Here is a 17,769-nt window from a genome sequence, read left to right as displayed (position 1 = left end):
TACTCATGACTCTGACCACAACTCTTCGGTTCCAGCCTACGTCTCTCCCAGGACTCTGTGCCTTAATCACGCCTACTTAGGACACGTGATCCAGGCTGTTTTCTTGATCTCTTCTGGATATTCCAGATTCTCTGTAGCTTTCTGGGCATTCTGTTCTCTAATCTCGCTCTTTATTACCTCTTACTCTGTGTCTTGGTATCAATGCATCTGAGGAACTGGTTCTTGCCCTGGCCTGGATCTTGGAGCCTGCATCACTCATAGATATTATTTATTCTTTTTTAAAAAATTAGTTAATTAATTGGGTGGTCATTGCTGTGCGTGGGCTTTCTCTAGTTGCAGTGAGCGGGGGCTACTCTTCGTTGTGGTCTATGGGCTTCTCATTGCAGTGGCTCCTCTGGTTGTGGAGCACGGGCTCTAGGCACGCGGGCTTCAGTAGTTGTGGCACGTGGGCTCACTAGTTGTGGCTCACAGGCTCTAGGGCGAAGGCTCAGTAGTTGTGGTGCACAGGCTTAGTTGCTCTGTGGCATGTGGGATCTTCCCAGACCAGGGATCGAACTCGTGTCCCCTGTATTGGCAGGTGGATTCTTAACTACTGAGCCACCAGGGAAGCCCCGAAATTATTTATTCTGAGTATGTTTCTTCATGCGTAAAATGGCCTGGGATTCCATGTAGCTCTGATGGTCTATGGAAAGGAAAACAGTGAGCACCTGGCATGGACCATGAACTATGCACCGTAAGTACTGAGCAAGTTCTAAATGCTGAGTGATGCCCTTGGCAGTGAGGGTCAGGGCAGATCAAGAGATGCACCCTCCCTGTCCTCATGATGCTTACATAGGCTAGTTTTTAGAAACTGAATTCTTATAACAACCATGAGAGGACTCCTGGAGGCAATGCTACCCAGATGATTACTTGATTAAGTCACTAAGAAACAGCTAGTGACTGGTGGAGTCACCATGTGAACCCAGGTCTGATTGACCCCAAGATTGGCTCACTTTCCACCCAACATTCCTGGACAGGGGTGAGTCTGACACTTTCTAAAGTGGGAACAGCCTCAGTCAGGTGGCGGCTGTGGCACTGAGGGTTCAGATGTGCCGAGGATAAGAGCTGACTCTGACATTACTTCCTGTGTGAGCTGAGGCCTGGGAGTGAGGACGGGGGAGGGGTAGCGGAAGGAGGAAAGCAGATGACAATAGGGTTGGGGAAAGGCAGAAATGTCTGTGTGTCTTTTGGGGCTCTGATATTCCCTTCCTGCTCTCTCTCCTTCTCATGCCTGCGTGGGACTGGCCTTTGACCTTGTGAAAACAGCCTTCCATCCACAGCCTTCAGTCCACTAGCCTTCTGTCCTTGGACTAGTCCACGATGTCTTTCAAGGTCACCATGAAGATGTCCTCTCTGGTCTTCTGAACTTGCCTCTCCTCCATCCACACCACCTGGCTCTAGGGTCCCAGGGGTTTACTGCCTTCACAGTCATGGAGAAAGAAGGCCTAATCATTGGGGCGGGCAGTGGCCTAGAACATGGGGAACACTTCATGGGGCCTGGGAAATCTGCTGTAAAGAAAGTCACAGAGCAAGGACCTACAGAAGTGGAGAGGCCTTTGAGGTGTGAGTCTACTGTGAATCCCACTGCAGGGAAGCAGAGGGTCAAGAGGGAAGACCTGGTCGTTGGGATCAACGGTTGCCCACAGCCTCTGGTCTCTAGCCTTTTCTTTCTCGTGGCCTCCCAGCCACGCATGCTCACAGAGGTGAGGACTTGCCTTTATATGGTAGAAAGTGCAGGAAGGAGAAATGTCTAGAAATCTAGGTAATAAACCAGATGGGACAAAACTAGGATGCTGCTCCCGTTAAACTTCACCAGTGCTTTGAGTTAAACCCGTTGCTAAGTTGAATCCTTGCCATACTGGTGGGAAATGCATTTGCTGACTCTTTGTAAATGTTACAGATTTTAAACCCACACGATATTAAAAAATTACTAGCTTATATTTTTGTGACCTTCAGATGGTCACACGATGGTGGGCCCAGGACTAGCTTCTCTCCCTTCTCTCCAGGTCACGTAGTACCCCAGGCCTAGTGCCATCGAATCTGATTCTCTGGGGAGATGTTTTTCTTTTTGTTTTGACGCTTTCCTTCTACTGACTGTAACCGAGCAGGACCCTAAGATGCCTTCCCAGAATAGACCCCACCCATGTCCTCTGCCTGCCTTTTGTACATAGAAAAACTTTAGTCAAAGAATAAATTTAATCAGAGAAGTGAGAAAATGCAAAAAGAAAGGAAAACAGTCAACTAAGACAAAATAATAATACTTTAGCCATTAAACAAAGTCAAGGACTTTTATTTCTTCCTCAAGGACTATAGATAATATTGAGCCATGTCCTTTGAACTGTTTTGCAAATACTGAAACCCTGACCAGGTGGAATAAGTTAACTGTGTGCTAACCACAAGCCCATAGACCCTAGACTGGTCGGAACCAGAAGGTTGCTGATGCTGACTCCACATTACCTCACCACTGACCAATCAGAAGAATGTCCACAAGCTGACCACGCCCTATTCCTTGACTGCTAGAAGACTCCTCACTGCCCCCTGGGGGGGGGGGGACGACAGAGTTTTGAGGGCATTAGCCGGCCGTGGCCCCCTTTGCCTGGCAGAGCAATAAATCTATTCTTTTCTACTTCACTCAAAACTCTGTCTCTGAGATTTAATCCAGCACTGGTGTACAGAGGCCGAATTTCGGCAACGTGACCTCTCCTCAATCCTCGTTGCTGGTGGTCTCTCACTTTCCCCCAAAGCAGATAGATACATCCAGCTGTGGAAAGAGGGAGGCAGGAGAGAAGAAAGATTTCTCCTCCCATCACCGTGGGGGTTACAGAGATGCTCCCCACCCTCGGGTGATCCCTGCACCCTGGGCGCCCTGCTGCTCCAGGTCTTGGCATGTTTCATCAACATATGGCTGTGGGAGGAGGCTGGTCTCATCTGGTGGGAGGAGGCGAGACAAAGAGGGCCTTGTTTGGTGGCATTAAGCAGTGGGATGAGCGTTCTCTTGACCCTTGAGGGCTTCTTTCCTGGCACCAATCCTCAGAAACTTACTGTGAAAGAGAAGTTTGTCTTGGTGCTTTAGGATCCTGTCAGAAGCTTAGAAATAATGAGGCAGAAGTCCCCAGCCTCCAGCCCCAACCTTACCCTCCTGCCCTGATACCCACACTGACCCGGGCACTGTAGACATTTATAAATGGAGCCATTGAGGAATCAGGAGAAATCCAGGCAACTGTGAAACATTTATTCCCCAAGTCCTGTGCATCTCCCCACTTTCCACCCCCACTTCACAGACAGTTAGGCAAGGACTGGTCAGTGTGGCTGGACTGTCTGCACAGCCCCGAATGGCGGGCTCACAGTTCTCTGTTTCCAAGGAGGTGATCACATGCCATCAGCAAAGATGTGCTGAAGGCACCTGACTCAGTGGCTCCTCCTTGAGAAGCGGCTTAGCGGGGGGTAAGAGTCGGACTCTAGAGCCACCCTTGGTTCCCAACCTGCCTCTTCCACTCACTGCCTGAGTGACCTTCACAAGGGACTCAACCTTTTGAACCTTAGTTTCCTTGCTATTCACCTAACTCTGTTACTAGGTGTGTAAATGCTTAGGATTTGATGAATTGACCCCGTTATAATACTGGAATGACCTCTTTATCCCTGGTTATATTTTTGCTATGAAACCTACTTTGATATTAATATAGCCCCTCAAGCTTTCTTTTGATTAGTGTTAGCACAGTATATTTTTCCATCCTATCACTTTTAATCTATGTGTGAATTTATATTTAAAGTGAGTTATTTGTACGTAGCATATAGTTAGTTCTGGCTTTTTTACTCAGTCTGTCTCTCTGCCTATAAACTGGGGTTGGTTGACCACTTACACTTAATGTGGTTATTTATATGGTTAGATTTAAACCTCCCAGGCCGCTATTTGTTTGCCATTTGTCTCATTTGCTTTATTTGTTCCCTTTTCCTCCATTTCTGCCTTCTTTTGGATGAACTGTCATGTTTATATTTCTGTTTTGTCTCCTTGGTTGCCTATTAGCTGCACTCCTTTTCTGACTGCTTTATACTGTATGTCTTCATCTTATCACAGTTTACCTTCAGGTGATATCAGACCATCACACACAGTACAAGAATCTTACAAAACATACTCCTCTTTCTCTCCCCCTGGCCTGTATGTACTATGGGGTCACAGCACACTCCACCATACTCTCACCACAGGTGAAGGTCTTTTCTCATGGAAGTCAGTCTATAAAGTCTGGAAAAGGAGGGAGCACTTATTTCCACACTGCATTCCTTGCCTCATGGCCCGTGCCACCCACCACTCCAGACCCTGCCTCTGACATCATATCTCCCACTGCCCTCTCTGACCTCCCGTCTCCTTCTTGTGAAAAGCCCTGTGATTTCATCGGGCACACCCAGACAATCCATGATAAAGTCCGCATCTCCAGATCCTTAACTTTTTTTTTGGCCGCACCACAAGGCTTGCAAGATCTTAGTTCCCTGACGAGGGAGGGAACCCATGCCTCCTGTAGTGGAAGCATGGTGTCCTAATTCACTGGACCACTGGAGAAGTCCTGAGATATCCTTAACTTAATCACATCCGCAAGGTCCTTTTTTCATATATGGCAACATTCACAGGTTCCGGGAGTTGGGATGTGGATATCTTGGGGGGTATTACCCAGTCTACTCTAGGCAAGAAAAGGAGGCACAAATGGCCCCCAAACATACAAAAAGTGGATCAACATCATTAATATTAAAAAAAATGCAACTTAAAACAAAATGGGGGGACTTCCCTGGTGGCACAGTGGTTAAGAATCTGCCTGCCAATGCAGGGGACACGGTACAAACCTGGTCCGGGAAGATCCCACATGCCGAGGAGCAACTAAGCCTGTGCGCCACAGCTACTGACCCTGCACTCTACAGCCTGCGAGCCACAACTACTGAGCCCATGTGCCGCAACTACTGAAGCCTGTGCATCTAGAGTCCATGCTCCACAACAACAGAAGCCACCACACTGAGAAGCCCGTGCACCACAACAAAGAGTCGCCCCAGCTCGCTTCAACTAGAGAAAGCCCTCGTGCAGCAATGAACATTCAACAAAGCCAATAAATAAATTTTTTTTTTCTATTCAGTTTCAATTTTTTTATTTTTATAAAACTTTGAAAGTTACGAACATGGAAGTTTTAAGAATTTCCTAAGCTTTTTACATAAGTAAACTTCAAGTTCACAGTCTGCAATTTTGAACTATTTATGATTAAGGGGAGGATTAACACAGTAATACCTCAGACAAGGAAGAGGACATTAGTTCTGCAGGCAGTTAGCAATGAAAATGCTAACCCTGAACAATCGGTCACTGACCATTTCCTTATACAGTTTGAGCAAAAAGATGTAGACTACAGAATAGAAACAAAAGTGAATAATAAATTCATCTTCCCCAAATACAGTTCTACTTTATACAAGTCTTGACGTTTACCCATGACATCAACAAAAATTAATGCATTCAGGGAATTAGTTCTCTCCCCCACTGTCAGGAAAAAAAAAAAAAGCATATATATTTTTAAGTTAGAAAAAGTGAACGGCAATTTGCAAGCAAAAGAAAACTAGATTCACATTCTACTATTTACATTTGTTCTATTTACAGGTCAAAATTAAAATGTTTCTTTTCATTAGACAATCAGAAACAAACACTTAAAAAAATGCATTTTACCGCATCAATACTGTGGGGAGGTAATTCTGAATTTAGAAATGCTCTCTAGAGCAAAATTAACTTAACTTTGCGAGGGCCAACTGGCCTATCATTCAGATCTTTAATAGCAGCCATAGCTTCATTGTAGTTTACCATGGCAACAATGGCTTCCCCTGTAGGTAATCCTTGCTCATTATACTGTATTGAAACTGAATCAGGTATGATTCTATAACCATGGAAAAAGTCTAGAATTTCATTAACATTAGCTTTAAATGGAAGGTTCATTATCTTAATAGGTGTTACTCTACCTGAATTACAATTTAATTTTGGATCAGGCATAAATCTCCCCTCAGGAAAATTTCCCATATTACACTTTCCAAAATCAAACTTGCCACCTTCTGGGCGACCAAAATTCACAAAAGGACGATGACTTCTAAAATCATCAGAGGGGCTCCTAAACTCCTCACCAGGAAGTCTAAAACTGTCAGGAAGTCTCGGGTCCTCCTCCGGAGCTTCCCTGAGGTCTTCCTCCGGGAGGTGCCTGAAGTCCTTATCAGAAGGGCTTCTAAAACCTTCCTCCTGGGGACTCCTGAAGTCCTCATCAGGAGGGTGCCTAAAGTCTTCATCTGGAGGGCCCCTGAAATCTTCATCCAGCGGGTGCCTAAAATCTTCCTCTCGGGGGCGCCTAAAATGCTCCTGGGGTGGCCGCCTGAAATGCTCCTGAGGTGGCCGCCTGAAATGCTCCTGAGGCGGCCTTCTGAAATGCTCCTGAGGTGGCCGCCGGAAGTGCTCTGGGGGCGGCCTCCGGAAGTGCTCTGGGGGTGCACTCTACAGCCTGCGAGCCACAACTACTGAGCCCATGTGCCGCAACTACTGAAGCCTGTGCATCTAGAGTCCATGCTCCACAACAACAGAAGCCACCGCACTGAGAAGCCCGTGCACCACAACAAAGAGTCGCCCCAGCTCGCTTCAACTAGAGAAAGCCCTCGTGCAGCAATGAACATCCAACAAAGCCAATAAATAAATTATTAAAAAAAAAAACAAAAAACCAAAATGGGCACAACCACAGAGAGCTGTTGGGTGTTACCTTATAGGATTTGGTATATTCTACCTAACATTAACGTACATTTTGGAAATTCCTCAAAGATGAAAACGCTAAAGGAAATCTTGCTTGGCTGCAGATATAGAAATGTATGAGAGTGTGCGTAACAACACTGATGAAACTGCAAAACCTGGAAACAACCCAGATAGCCATCACTATTAGAACACATAAATCACGGTGGTTTATTTAAACAATGAAGAACTACGAAGCAGTGAAAATTAATGGACTTCAACTCTTTGTATGAGCATTACTTATATTCATACTCATATGAAAATGTAAATATGAGTCTAAAAACATACAATACAGAGGCAAGAAGGAAATCACAGAACCGTATAATCCTGACACATATATAAAAAGTAAAAACAGGCAACATTAAAAAACAGATTTTTAACAAAGTAGATATGTGTTAAAAGTATAAAAACATAAAGGTATGATAAATATAAATTTAGGAAGATGGATACCCTGGAGGGTTGGGAGAAGGAGGGTTTTAAAAGGGGCAACACATCATTAAAAAGTCTACAAATAACAAATGCTGGAGAGGGTGTGGAGAAAAGGTAAACCCTCCTACACTCTTGGTGGGGATGCAAACTGGTGCAGCCACTATGGAAAACAGTATGGATGTTTCTCAAAAAACTAAAAATAGAATTACCATATGACCCAGCAATCCCAACCCTGGGTATATAGTTAAAAAAAAAAAAGAAAAAAGAAAACACTAATATGAAAGGATATATGCACCCCAATGTTCATAGCAGTATTGTTTACAATAGAGAAGATATAAAAGCAATGTAAGTGTCCATTAACAGATGAACAGACCAAGAAGATGAGATACACACACACACATACACAAAAACACACAATGGAATACTACTCAGCCATAAAAAAGAATGAGATTTTGCCATTTGTAACAACATAAATGGACTTGGGGAGTATTATGCTAAGTGAAATAAGTCTGACAGCGAAGGACAAATACTGTATGATATCAATTACATGTGGAATCTAAAAAATACAACAAACTAGTGAATATAACAAAAAAGAAACAGATTCACAGATACAGAGAAAAAACTAGTGATGACCAGTGCGGAGAGGGAAGGGGGGAGGGGCACGATAGGGGTAGGGGACTAAGAGGGACAAACTACTATATATAAAATAAATAAGCTACAGGATATATTCTACAACACAGGGAATATAGTCAATATTTTATAATAACTATAAATGGAATATTGCCTTTAAAAATTGTCAATCACAATGTCGTGCACCTGAAACATGCAATACTGCACAGCAACTACACCTCAATTAAAAAAAAAAAGAAAAAAAAAGAAAAAAAAAGAGAGTTTACCCCTAAACAGTTCCCTAGTAGAGCTACTGAAGGTTGTACTTCAAGAAGAAAATTCAGCACACCTATGTTCATAGCCCACTATTTACAACAGCCACGAGGTGGAAACAACCCAGCTGTCATCAGTGGATGGATGGATGGATAAACAAAATGTGGCTCACACATACATACAATGGAATATTATTCAACCTGAAAAAGGAATGAAGTTCCAATAGATGTACAACATGAATCAACCTTGAAGACGTGATGCTAAGTAAATAAGCCATCACACATGCTGCATGATTCCACTGACACGAGGGGTCTAAAGCAGTCAAATTCATAGAAACAGAAAATAGAATGACAGTTGCTGGGGCTAAGGAGAGGGAGAAATGGGTACAAAGTTTCAGTTTTGAAAGATTAAAGGGTTCTGGAAATCCACTGAACAACAATGTAAATACATTTAACACTACCAAAATGAATACAAAAATGGTTAAGACAATCGTCACAAAGGAAAAAAAGAGAGAGAGAGAGGAAGATTTAATTCAGAAGGAAGGTGTGAAGTTCAAGAAGCAACACTGAGCAAAGAAACTGGTAAACACTGGTAAATCTAAATAAGAATGGAACTAAATACTGTCTGCCATGCAAGGAATGCATCAGAGGTGGACACATCTAGAAGCAGTGACATTAGGGTGACATTTCAATAATTCAGTCTGGAACTAAGCCATATTCTTAATTCATGGGACAGAAACCTGTACAACTAGGAGACTGACAAGATATGCTCAATGAAGAAGTTGTCAGCGATGACACCTAAGTTTTTGGTTGGGATCCAGGGTGGATGGCAGAGTTAGTCATTAATAAGTCTAAGCAGCAGATTTTTATTTTCTTGAGGGTATGAAATTATAGTGGATAAACCACCAAAAGGTCTTTAAAGGTTGGTAATTTGAACTATGATGATGCTGGCAGTATAGCAGTGTTTAGGGGTTTGCTACCTGCAGCCAGATTCTTTATTCAAATCCCATCTCCTCCACTCACTAGCTGGCCAACCTTTTATTAATTACTTCTCTATTCTTCATTTCTCTACTTTGTAACAGTATAATAATAGTATTTACTGCATGAGGTTGTTATGAAGTGTGAGTTAATAACCATTTAGCACTTAGAATATCCATCATTTATGAAGCACTGAATAAATGTTGGTGTAGCGAGATACTGGAAATTTGGACTGGGATTTCAAGATGCGATGTTTTGGAAAATACAATACATATGACATTCTAAAGTGATTTGCTAGTCTGAGATGCAATATTTCAAAGGAAAACCAAATAAATAGCAGTTATGTCACTCAAACTCTACGCCCACATCTAAGTTGTATAAAATGGCAGAGTTGTTGGAAATTAGAGGGACAGAGGATTAACTCTGGGGAGAAGCTACTTTGGAAAGAGATGTGCTGTTAGTTCTCCCCAGGGGCAAGGGTGACGGTGCTGCCTCCTGCGTCTCATGGCTAGTGAGAGGGGCTCCAATGTGTTGACTCCAGACTGATGAATCAGAGAGGCAGGAGACAGGATATCCATGAGAGGAACGGAAGGAGATGCGGCTGCATTGGAAATGGCCTGTATGCTCAGAGTTTTTTGGCCCTAAGGATGCATCAGTGTTTCCTGTGGTCCAGATGTGAATAGGAGAGAGCCAGTGAGAGGTTTCTTATGTCTTGCCGAATAGTATTCCCTGGAGGAGTGAACAGGCTTCAAAGGTAAAAAAAATATTCATTTGGCAAACTGTCAAAAAGATCAAATCAATTAAAAGGTGAAGATTATCAAGCTGGACTTGTACTTCTCCATAGCAATATTAAGCACTAGAAAATAGTGAAATGATGTCCCAGATACCCACAGGGGCAGAGATCAGGTGTTGCAATTCTCCCTGGGTTTGGTAGAGAGGGGCTGGGCTCCCTGAGTTGCTGAGAGGGCATGGAGCAGATAGATGCCCATCATGTTGTGAGGGCAAGTTTATGCTATTTCACCCAGCCAAGAGAAACGTATGGAATTCTATCTGCTGTTGCCTGCAAACCCCCACAGTGAAAACACACCGAAGCCTTTGCCCCCCTTCCAGATGATCTGAAAACCCCCGTTTCAATTCACTAAGACAGACCCAGCACCCTCGACAACAGAGGGTTATTCTCCAGGGCCCATTCTTTAGCAGCTGGGCTGCCTGCCCCTCTGGCTGCAATTCTTTGACCCTGCACTAAGGCTGCCAGGAATGACAAGGGGCGGGGAGGAGTGGGTGTTGGGGGGAGGCAGGGCCTGGGGGAGAGCTGGGACCCTGCGGGCTCCAGCCTGAGGACTCTTCTCTCCGCCTCTTTCCCCTGCTGTTGGGCTTCTGCTCGAAGCTGCCAGGTGAGTGCCGGGGCAGAGCACAGCTGGGGTGGCATGGGGCCTGGGGTAGTGGTGGGGGGGCCTCCTGGAGCTCTGGGCTGTGCATCTGCAACTCTGATGCACAAACCCACGCCTGGGGATAGTATTAGAATTCAGACTTGACTTGCTACACCTGGGGTGTGGCCTGAGATTCTGCACACCAGGTGATGCCACGGCTGCTGCACTGTGGCCCACACTTAGAATAAAAGATCTAGAATGTTTTTCTAGGCCAGGTGGGGTAAGCTGGAGATAGAGAGCTGGTCCAGTGCTGGCCTCAGTGGACATCTTTCCTTCACACCTTAACTCTGTGAGGTGGATTCTGCCACCCATGGAATCTTGGAATTTTTTCCCCAAAGAACAAGAGATGCTTAGAAAAATTCTTAACAAAACAATGACGGAATTTAAAAAAATTTGTTTACATATTTGAAGATCCCTTCAAACTCTGGGTTTTCCTCCTTCTCCAAACTCTTGAGCTCATAGGAATTGGTTCTAAAATCTTAGGGCTCATATACTGCCAACCCCATCCCAAATAAACTGATTTGCAAACTATTTCTCCTCTTGAGAAACAGAGTAGTCCCTTGAGCTTTCTCAGCAATGCTCAGCCTTCAGCTCCTTAGGTCTCGAAGAAGTTTGGCCTGGGGTCTCTGGCCCCCTGTGGGCAAAGGTGCAGACGTTTGTGGGAGGAGGATGCAGGTCTCAGAGAACAAGAAGGGTGGGCTGGGGATGGCTGGGACAGATGGGGAGACCACAGGGTGAGGAGGGAGGACGGACAGCTGTGTTTAGGCTCCGGTTTAAAGGCAACTCCTTTGGTCTGCAGACTTGGGGAGATGGAGCAAGATATTTAGTGTCTGTGCCCTCCAGGAGCCCTGGAAGGTGTGTGGAATAAACATTGTTTTGGTGATAACAGCCACAGGGCAAAGGTTAGGAAGGGTGCTCCAAACCCAGGGGTTCTCAGGCAAGCCCTCTTGTCCTGCCTTTTCTGTTCCTCCTTTCCAAACCTCCGAAGCTCTGTGGTGAGCTCTGGAGACCTCAGCTTGGTTCTGAGAGCCTCGCAGAGGACATTAGGATGTCTGGCTACGGGTCTGGTGTGCGCACGGGAGAGAGAGAAGAACCAGAGAGAGGGCCTCTGGAAACTACTCAAACTCCTGACACTTGCAGTATGCCAGGACTGATCTGCGTTAAATTCCAGGTCTGCTGGGGATGTGCTGGCAACATGTTTAGAGGGTGCTGGGCCTGCACTTGGAAATGAGACGAGGCTGAAGCGTGACTTGAGAATTTACCAAGTTAGCATTTAGTCTGATGATTCTCCAGAAGAGTCAGGGCAGAAACCCTCAGAGCCCAGGGCTGCACCCCGCCCCCCCCACCAAGTGCTGGGACCCTTTGATCTTATGAGGTGGGAGGGGCTGCAGACATCCTCACAGGAGGATGTATAGCCAGCTTGGAAATGGGCTGATTATGATGCCCTGTTGCCGAGACCAGCTCGGCGACTCGAGGTGAGTGACGGGTGCTGCAAGCTTAAAGAAAACACAGACACAGATTTAAGAGAAAGATGGGACCAGGGGACTCAACACCTCTAGGATCAAGAGCCTTGCTGATTGATCCCACGTTGCTTTTATTGAGTTCTTGGCATAGCCTAAGGGTCTAACGCTTCCAGTTTAGTCCCATAAACAAGGCTATCTTTGAAATAAACACACAAAGGCCTCACATGACTGGGGCAATGATCTTTGTTTGCCTCCTGGGTTTGATTTGAGCAGGTGTGGATCTGAGCAGGGTGCAGATTTGAGCTGGGCGTGGAGAGCAAAGCAGCCCTGGGGGCAGGAGACCTCTCTCAGAAGGATTAAGGGTCTGTGCCCCACCCCTGTTGGCCCCTCTGCGACTGTGCCTGTCTTAGGTTGTTCCTCCCCTGAGGAATCTTACTCGTCTCTGGCTAACCAGCCATCCTCCAGGGCCAAACAGGGTGATATGAGAAAGGGGCTGCGCCCCCAGAGAGGGTCAATATTCTGTTTCCACGGTAGCCTATGCCCCCATAGTCTCCACGCCCAGCACCCTTAGCTCCTCCACTGCTCAAGCAGGACATTCTGCATCCAGTCACTCGGCCCACATACTTTAATTACTTTTAGTAACATTTACAAGGTTTCAGAAAGACTTCTGAATGTCTTCCCACACCCTGTAAAAGCCCTCTGAGATGCTCTGGTATAGACGTTTTGCTAGAGAGCTGGCAACTGAAGCCAAGAGTGGAGACGTGATGGACCAGTGCTACCCTAAAGCAGTGGTTCTCAACCAGAGGCAATTTTGATCCCAGGGGACACTAAGCAATGTCTGGAGAGTTGTGGGTGGGAGGGGAGAAGTGTGCTACTGGCTTGAGTGGATAGAAGCCAGGAATGCTGCTATCTTACAAAGCATGGACAGCACCCTTCCTACCCAGAAACAAAAATGATCAGGCTCCCAATGTCAACAGTGCCAAGGCTGAGAAAACCAGGACCAGCCTTGAAATTTGACCTTTCTTTTGGTCCCCTGTAGAGCTCAGTTTCCTCCAAAGGAAACTGAAACATTTATGGAGAAACCACTTCTTTCCCAGGCACTTCACTAAGTTTTCTCACCCAATACATAAGCTAGTGACTTTGTTTTATTGTTGTCTTGATTTCCAAGTTAGAAACAGATTTCGTTCCTTATCTATTTACCTTTTACTATTTTCAATTATTCATCTACTTCCTTTGAATTCTGGAAGAATTATCCAATGTGCTTTTGTGCTTTCTAGCACCCTGATTTCATTTCTCCTGGAATGTCCTATTGCCTTCAAAGATCAAACTGATGATCTCTCTCCTACTCTATTTGTAGTGGGTGTATATATTTAAAGATCCATTACTCTCATTTTCAAGGAGTCTTAGGGATGAGAGGGGATAAACCTTTACCTCCAATAAGCCATCTTTAATCATGGGACCAATTTTGCATCTTTCTAGAGACTGGAAATAAATTTCTTCTAAAAATTTTAACCCAATTTTATAGAAAAGAATTTTCAGCAACCTGATATACTTCTGAGTTTTCACAGTCTATGAAGGAAGAGGAAAGACAGGGACTGAGAAGGAGGCTCACAGTTAGTGGATGGTGATACTATCCTCTGGTCAACTGAGGCCCTTAGAACTGTTCCTTGGAGGCATCTCAATCCATCCCTTTTAATTGCACAAAAGTGACCATTCTGCCTAAGTTTTGGCATATAGTCCATTCTTATCTATAGTTTATAACACTACTACCCATTTAAGATTGTTTTGTGCATCTCTCTGGGTATTATAACTGGGAAGCTGATGTGAGATAAATTAGGCATGTCTTGCTTGCTGCCATGTTAACTTAGAAATTCAGGTTATTATTATGAGACTTAACAGGAAGAAACCTAAGCAAGTTCAAGGTCAGAGAGGAAACAAGGATGGTCTGAATTACAGGAAAGATAATTCGGGGGTCAAATCCTTGAAGAAGCTGGAAAGAGCAACCTAGGGACACAGATTTGAAAGGGAGGGTACCCTTGGACAAGGGGAAAGACACTTCTTTTTCTAAGATGCTACAGCAGGACTGACTGAAGATAAGAGAAGAAGGAGCTGCAGGGTTTCACATTAAAGAGTCTATTTTCTCTGGAAAAAGAGCTTTGTATGGTCTTCTGAGAGTGAGGGGAACCAGGTATGTAAGAGTCCGGGCTAAAGGGGGAGGGTTAGGAAGAGCAGCTGGGCGTTGGGGAGGGCTGCTGAGGAGGACAGAGAAGAAGATAGCAAACTGGGCATGACAGCATTCTGTCCAGAGAATTGAAGAATTTCTGAAGCCTGTCCTCAACCATGGTTACCTCTCACCACGAGGGAGATATAAACCCAAGGAGCAAGGACAAAGCAGGGTCGAAGTTTGAATTTTTATCCAGTCACCTCTGGCTTTAGCCCAAACACCATTACATTTAACTAGTAGATTCTGCTGGGTTTTCTTCAAAGTGTTCTCCTTTCCTAAGCTGCTTAGTTCTAAAGAACATCAGACTAGAGCAAGCCTTGACATTCACTCTGTTCACTGGATGCACGTTGAGCCCCCCAACCTAACCTCATCTGTCTCACCATTGTGGTGGGGGCCAGACTGACACACCTGTGAGCACCTGGGGGCCTGGAGTCAGAGAAAAGCAGGCGGGCAAGGCAACGCACACCCTCCCAGGGGCGGCACTGATTTCGTTCAGGTAACACCGACAGGAAGCCCGGACCTGGCAGCCATCCCCTGGGGAAGCAATGGTTTTCAGAGGACTCCGGTCTCTGACTGTTTAGCCTTTGGGAGCAGAAGCGGGAGGGAGGGAAAGAGAGACAAAGACAGACTGTGGTCTCCCCACAGGCCGAGAGTTCCTCTCCCCTCCAGCAGTACAGAAGGGGGGACATACTCACACTCACTCACTGTTAATATTTTACATAGATAATTCCGTTGACTATAAAGAGGTGCAGTCAGGTCATGGTATTTGATCAACCAGGTCCTAGGAGAAGCGCAAAGAAGCCTGCCTTGCCCATCCTCGGATCCGGTGTGAAGAGGTGGCCTGGCGCTTCTCCTACAGGCCAGTGAGCAGCTACCTACACTCACCACTGTCCTCTGCTCCCTGACAGGATGTGTGGCAGGTTCCTGAGGCAGCTGGTGGTGGAGGAGAGCTGGCACTCCACCCCCGTGGGGCGACTCCTGCTTCCCGTGTTCCTGGGGTTCCGCCTGGTGCTGCTGGCCGCCAGTGGAACGGGGGTCTACGGCGACTCGCAGAGCGAGTTCGTGTGTCACACGCAGCAGCCGGGCTGCAAGGCTGCCTGCTACGATGCCTTCCACCCTCTTTCCCCGCTGCGCTTCTGGGCCTTTCACGTCACCCTGGTGGCTGTGCCCAGTGCCCTCTACATGGGTTTCACTCTGTATCATGTGATCTTGCACTGGGAGGAATCCGAAAAGGTGAAGAAGGAAGAGGAGACCCTGATCCGCCAAGGGGAAAAGAGCAGAGATGCCTTGGGGGCTGGAAGCCCCAGGCTGCTCTGGGCCTATGTGGCACAACTGGGGGTGCGACTGGCCCTTGAGGGGGCAGCCTTGGCAGGCCAGTACCACCTGTATGGGTTCAAGCTGCCCAGCTCTTTTGCGTGTCGTCGAGAGCCTTGCATTGGTAGCATAAGCTGTAATCTGTCTCGCCCCTCTGAGAAGACCATCTTCCTGAAGACCATGTTTGGGGTCACTGGGCTCTGTCTCCTGTTTACGCTTTTGGAGCTTGTGTTCCTGGGCCTGGGGAGATGGTGGAAGATCTGGAAGCACAAAGCTCCCTCTTCTAACTACTTCCCAACTTCAGAGAGCGCTAAAAGACACAAGGAACCAACTGATAACTTCCCAGCAGTGGAAACAAAAGAACAGTTTGGAGAAGCAGGTGAGAGGGGCACTGATGTCCCTCTTTCCACCCACCCCTGACGCATGGGTCCTGATGATCCCCCACGCAGGTCCCTCGCCCTCTGGGAAGTACAACTCCAACACGTTACAAAGTAGAACACCGGGTTCTGGGCAGATATGTCCTGAACACTGCTCCCATCCATCTCCCAACTGCATCCCCATCAATTGGATGGTTCCTTCCAATGAATCAGGACCCAAGTGCTCAGTCAGTTGTACCTCCTACCCTTCCACTTAGGTCTCTTCCCACTTAGAAAAAGTCTCAGCTTCCGCTTGATCTTCTACTTCGCAGTTATGAAGACACCTGGCTCACCTCTGAAGGAAACCCTATGACTAGATCTTTGTCCGAACATCCAGTGAGTATGGGGCTGTCTCCATGGTAAATTAAAGGCTGTTGAGCATATCCATGGCTGTGGGGGGTGAGGGATGGTGTCTGAAGCTTTACCACATTGTATTTATTCATTTTTCAGCTGGACATTTGGATTGTTTCCACTTTGGGGCTATTATGGATAATGGTGCTAAGAACATTCATGTACTAGTTTTTGTGAACATATGTTTTCAGTTCTCTTGTGCAAATACTTAGGAGTGAAATTGCTGGGGCATATGGTAACACTTTGTTTAAATTTTTGAGGAACTGCCAAACTTTTTCCCACAGTCGCTGTACTACCTACTCTTTTACATTCTTAGCAGCAATGTAAGTGGGTTCCAATTTATTCACATCCTTGCCAACACTTGGTATTTTTTTTTCCTGTTTTTTTAAATTCGAGCCATCCTAGTGGATAAGGTGGTATTTCACTGTGGTTTTGATTTGCATTTCCCTAATGACTAATGATGTTGAGCATCTTTTCTTGTGCTTATTGGCCATTTGTATAGCTTCTTTGGAGAAATGTCTATTCGAATCCTTTGCCCATTTTTAAAATGGGTTGTTTGTATTTTTGTTGTTGAGTTCTTCATATATTCTGGATACTAGATCCTTATCAGATGTATGATTCCAAATATTTTCTCCCATTCAGTGGGTGGTCTTTCACTTTATTAACAGTGCCTTTGATGCACAAAAGTTTTCAATTCTGATGAAACCCATTTTATCAATTTTTTCTTTTGTTGCTTATGATTTTGGTGTTATCCTTAAGAAACCACTGCCTAATCCATGACTATGAAGATTACACCTGTTCCCTTCTAAAAGTTTTATAGTTTTCGCTTTACATTTAGGTCTTTGATTTTGAATTAATTTTTGTACATAGTATGACATAAGGGTCCAACTTCATTCTTTTGAATGGAGACATCCAGTTGTCCCAGCACCATTTGTGAAAAGCCTATTTTCCCTGCATATGATGGTTTTGGCACTGTTGTTAGAAATCAATGGCTTGTAGGTGTATGGCACTGTTTCTGTACTCTTGATTCGATTCCAGTGCTCTATATGTCTGTTCTTATGGCAGTGCCATATTGTGATTACTGCAGCTCTACAAAATTGCTTGGAATTGGGAAGTGTGAGTCCTCCTACTTTGTTCTTCGATTGGCCAGCTGGGATTCCCTGAAATTCCATTTGAATTTCATATGAATAATATTGTAAATTAGGGAGCCTCAATATTTTCAGTAAAGAGGATGTTCATTTCAGGAGTATGGCAGGATTGAAGACACAAAGACATTAAGGAGAAAGGCAGACATACAGATACATAGACACACCACAAATACTCATGGCAAAATCAGTAACTGATAAGAACACCTCTTCATGCTTGGTCCATATTTAAGACTCAGATTCCTTCTCTCTCTCCCTTTCTCTCCTTTTTTGGCCGTGCCATGTGGCTTGCGGGACATGGGATCTTAGTTCCCT

The 17,769-nt window shown here is 45.4% G+C and overlaps 2 protein-coding genes across 3 annotated transcripts in view; one reads left to right on the top strand and one right to left on the bottom strand.

The window, feature by feature from the left end:
• Positions 1–17,769, bottom strand: part of AZGP1 (alpha-2-glycoprotein 1, zinc-binding) — a 33,292-nt gene that overhangs the window by 13,923 nt on the left and 1,600 nt on the right. The gene's annotated exons all lie outside the window — the stretch shown is intronic.
• GJC3 (gap junction protein gamma 3) lies at positions 15,138–15,962 on the top strand. The gene has a single exon (XM_057747929.1). It carries the CDS (start codon positions 15,138–15,140, stop codon positions 15,960–15,962), a length of 825 nt encoding a protein of 274 aa, XP_057603912.1.

The sequence above is a fragment of the Hippopotamus amphibius genome, chromosome 9 (assembly GCF_030028045.1).
Source record: "Hippopotamus amphibius kiboko isolate mHipAmp2 chromosome 9, mHipAmp2.hap2, whole genome shotgun sequence".
Taxonomy (NCBI): Eukaryota; Metazoa; Chordata; class Mammalia; order Artiodactyla; family Hippopotamidae; genus Hippopotamus; species Hippopotamus amphibius.
This window is presented reverse-complemented; position numbering and strand designations above follow the sequence as displayed.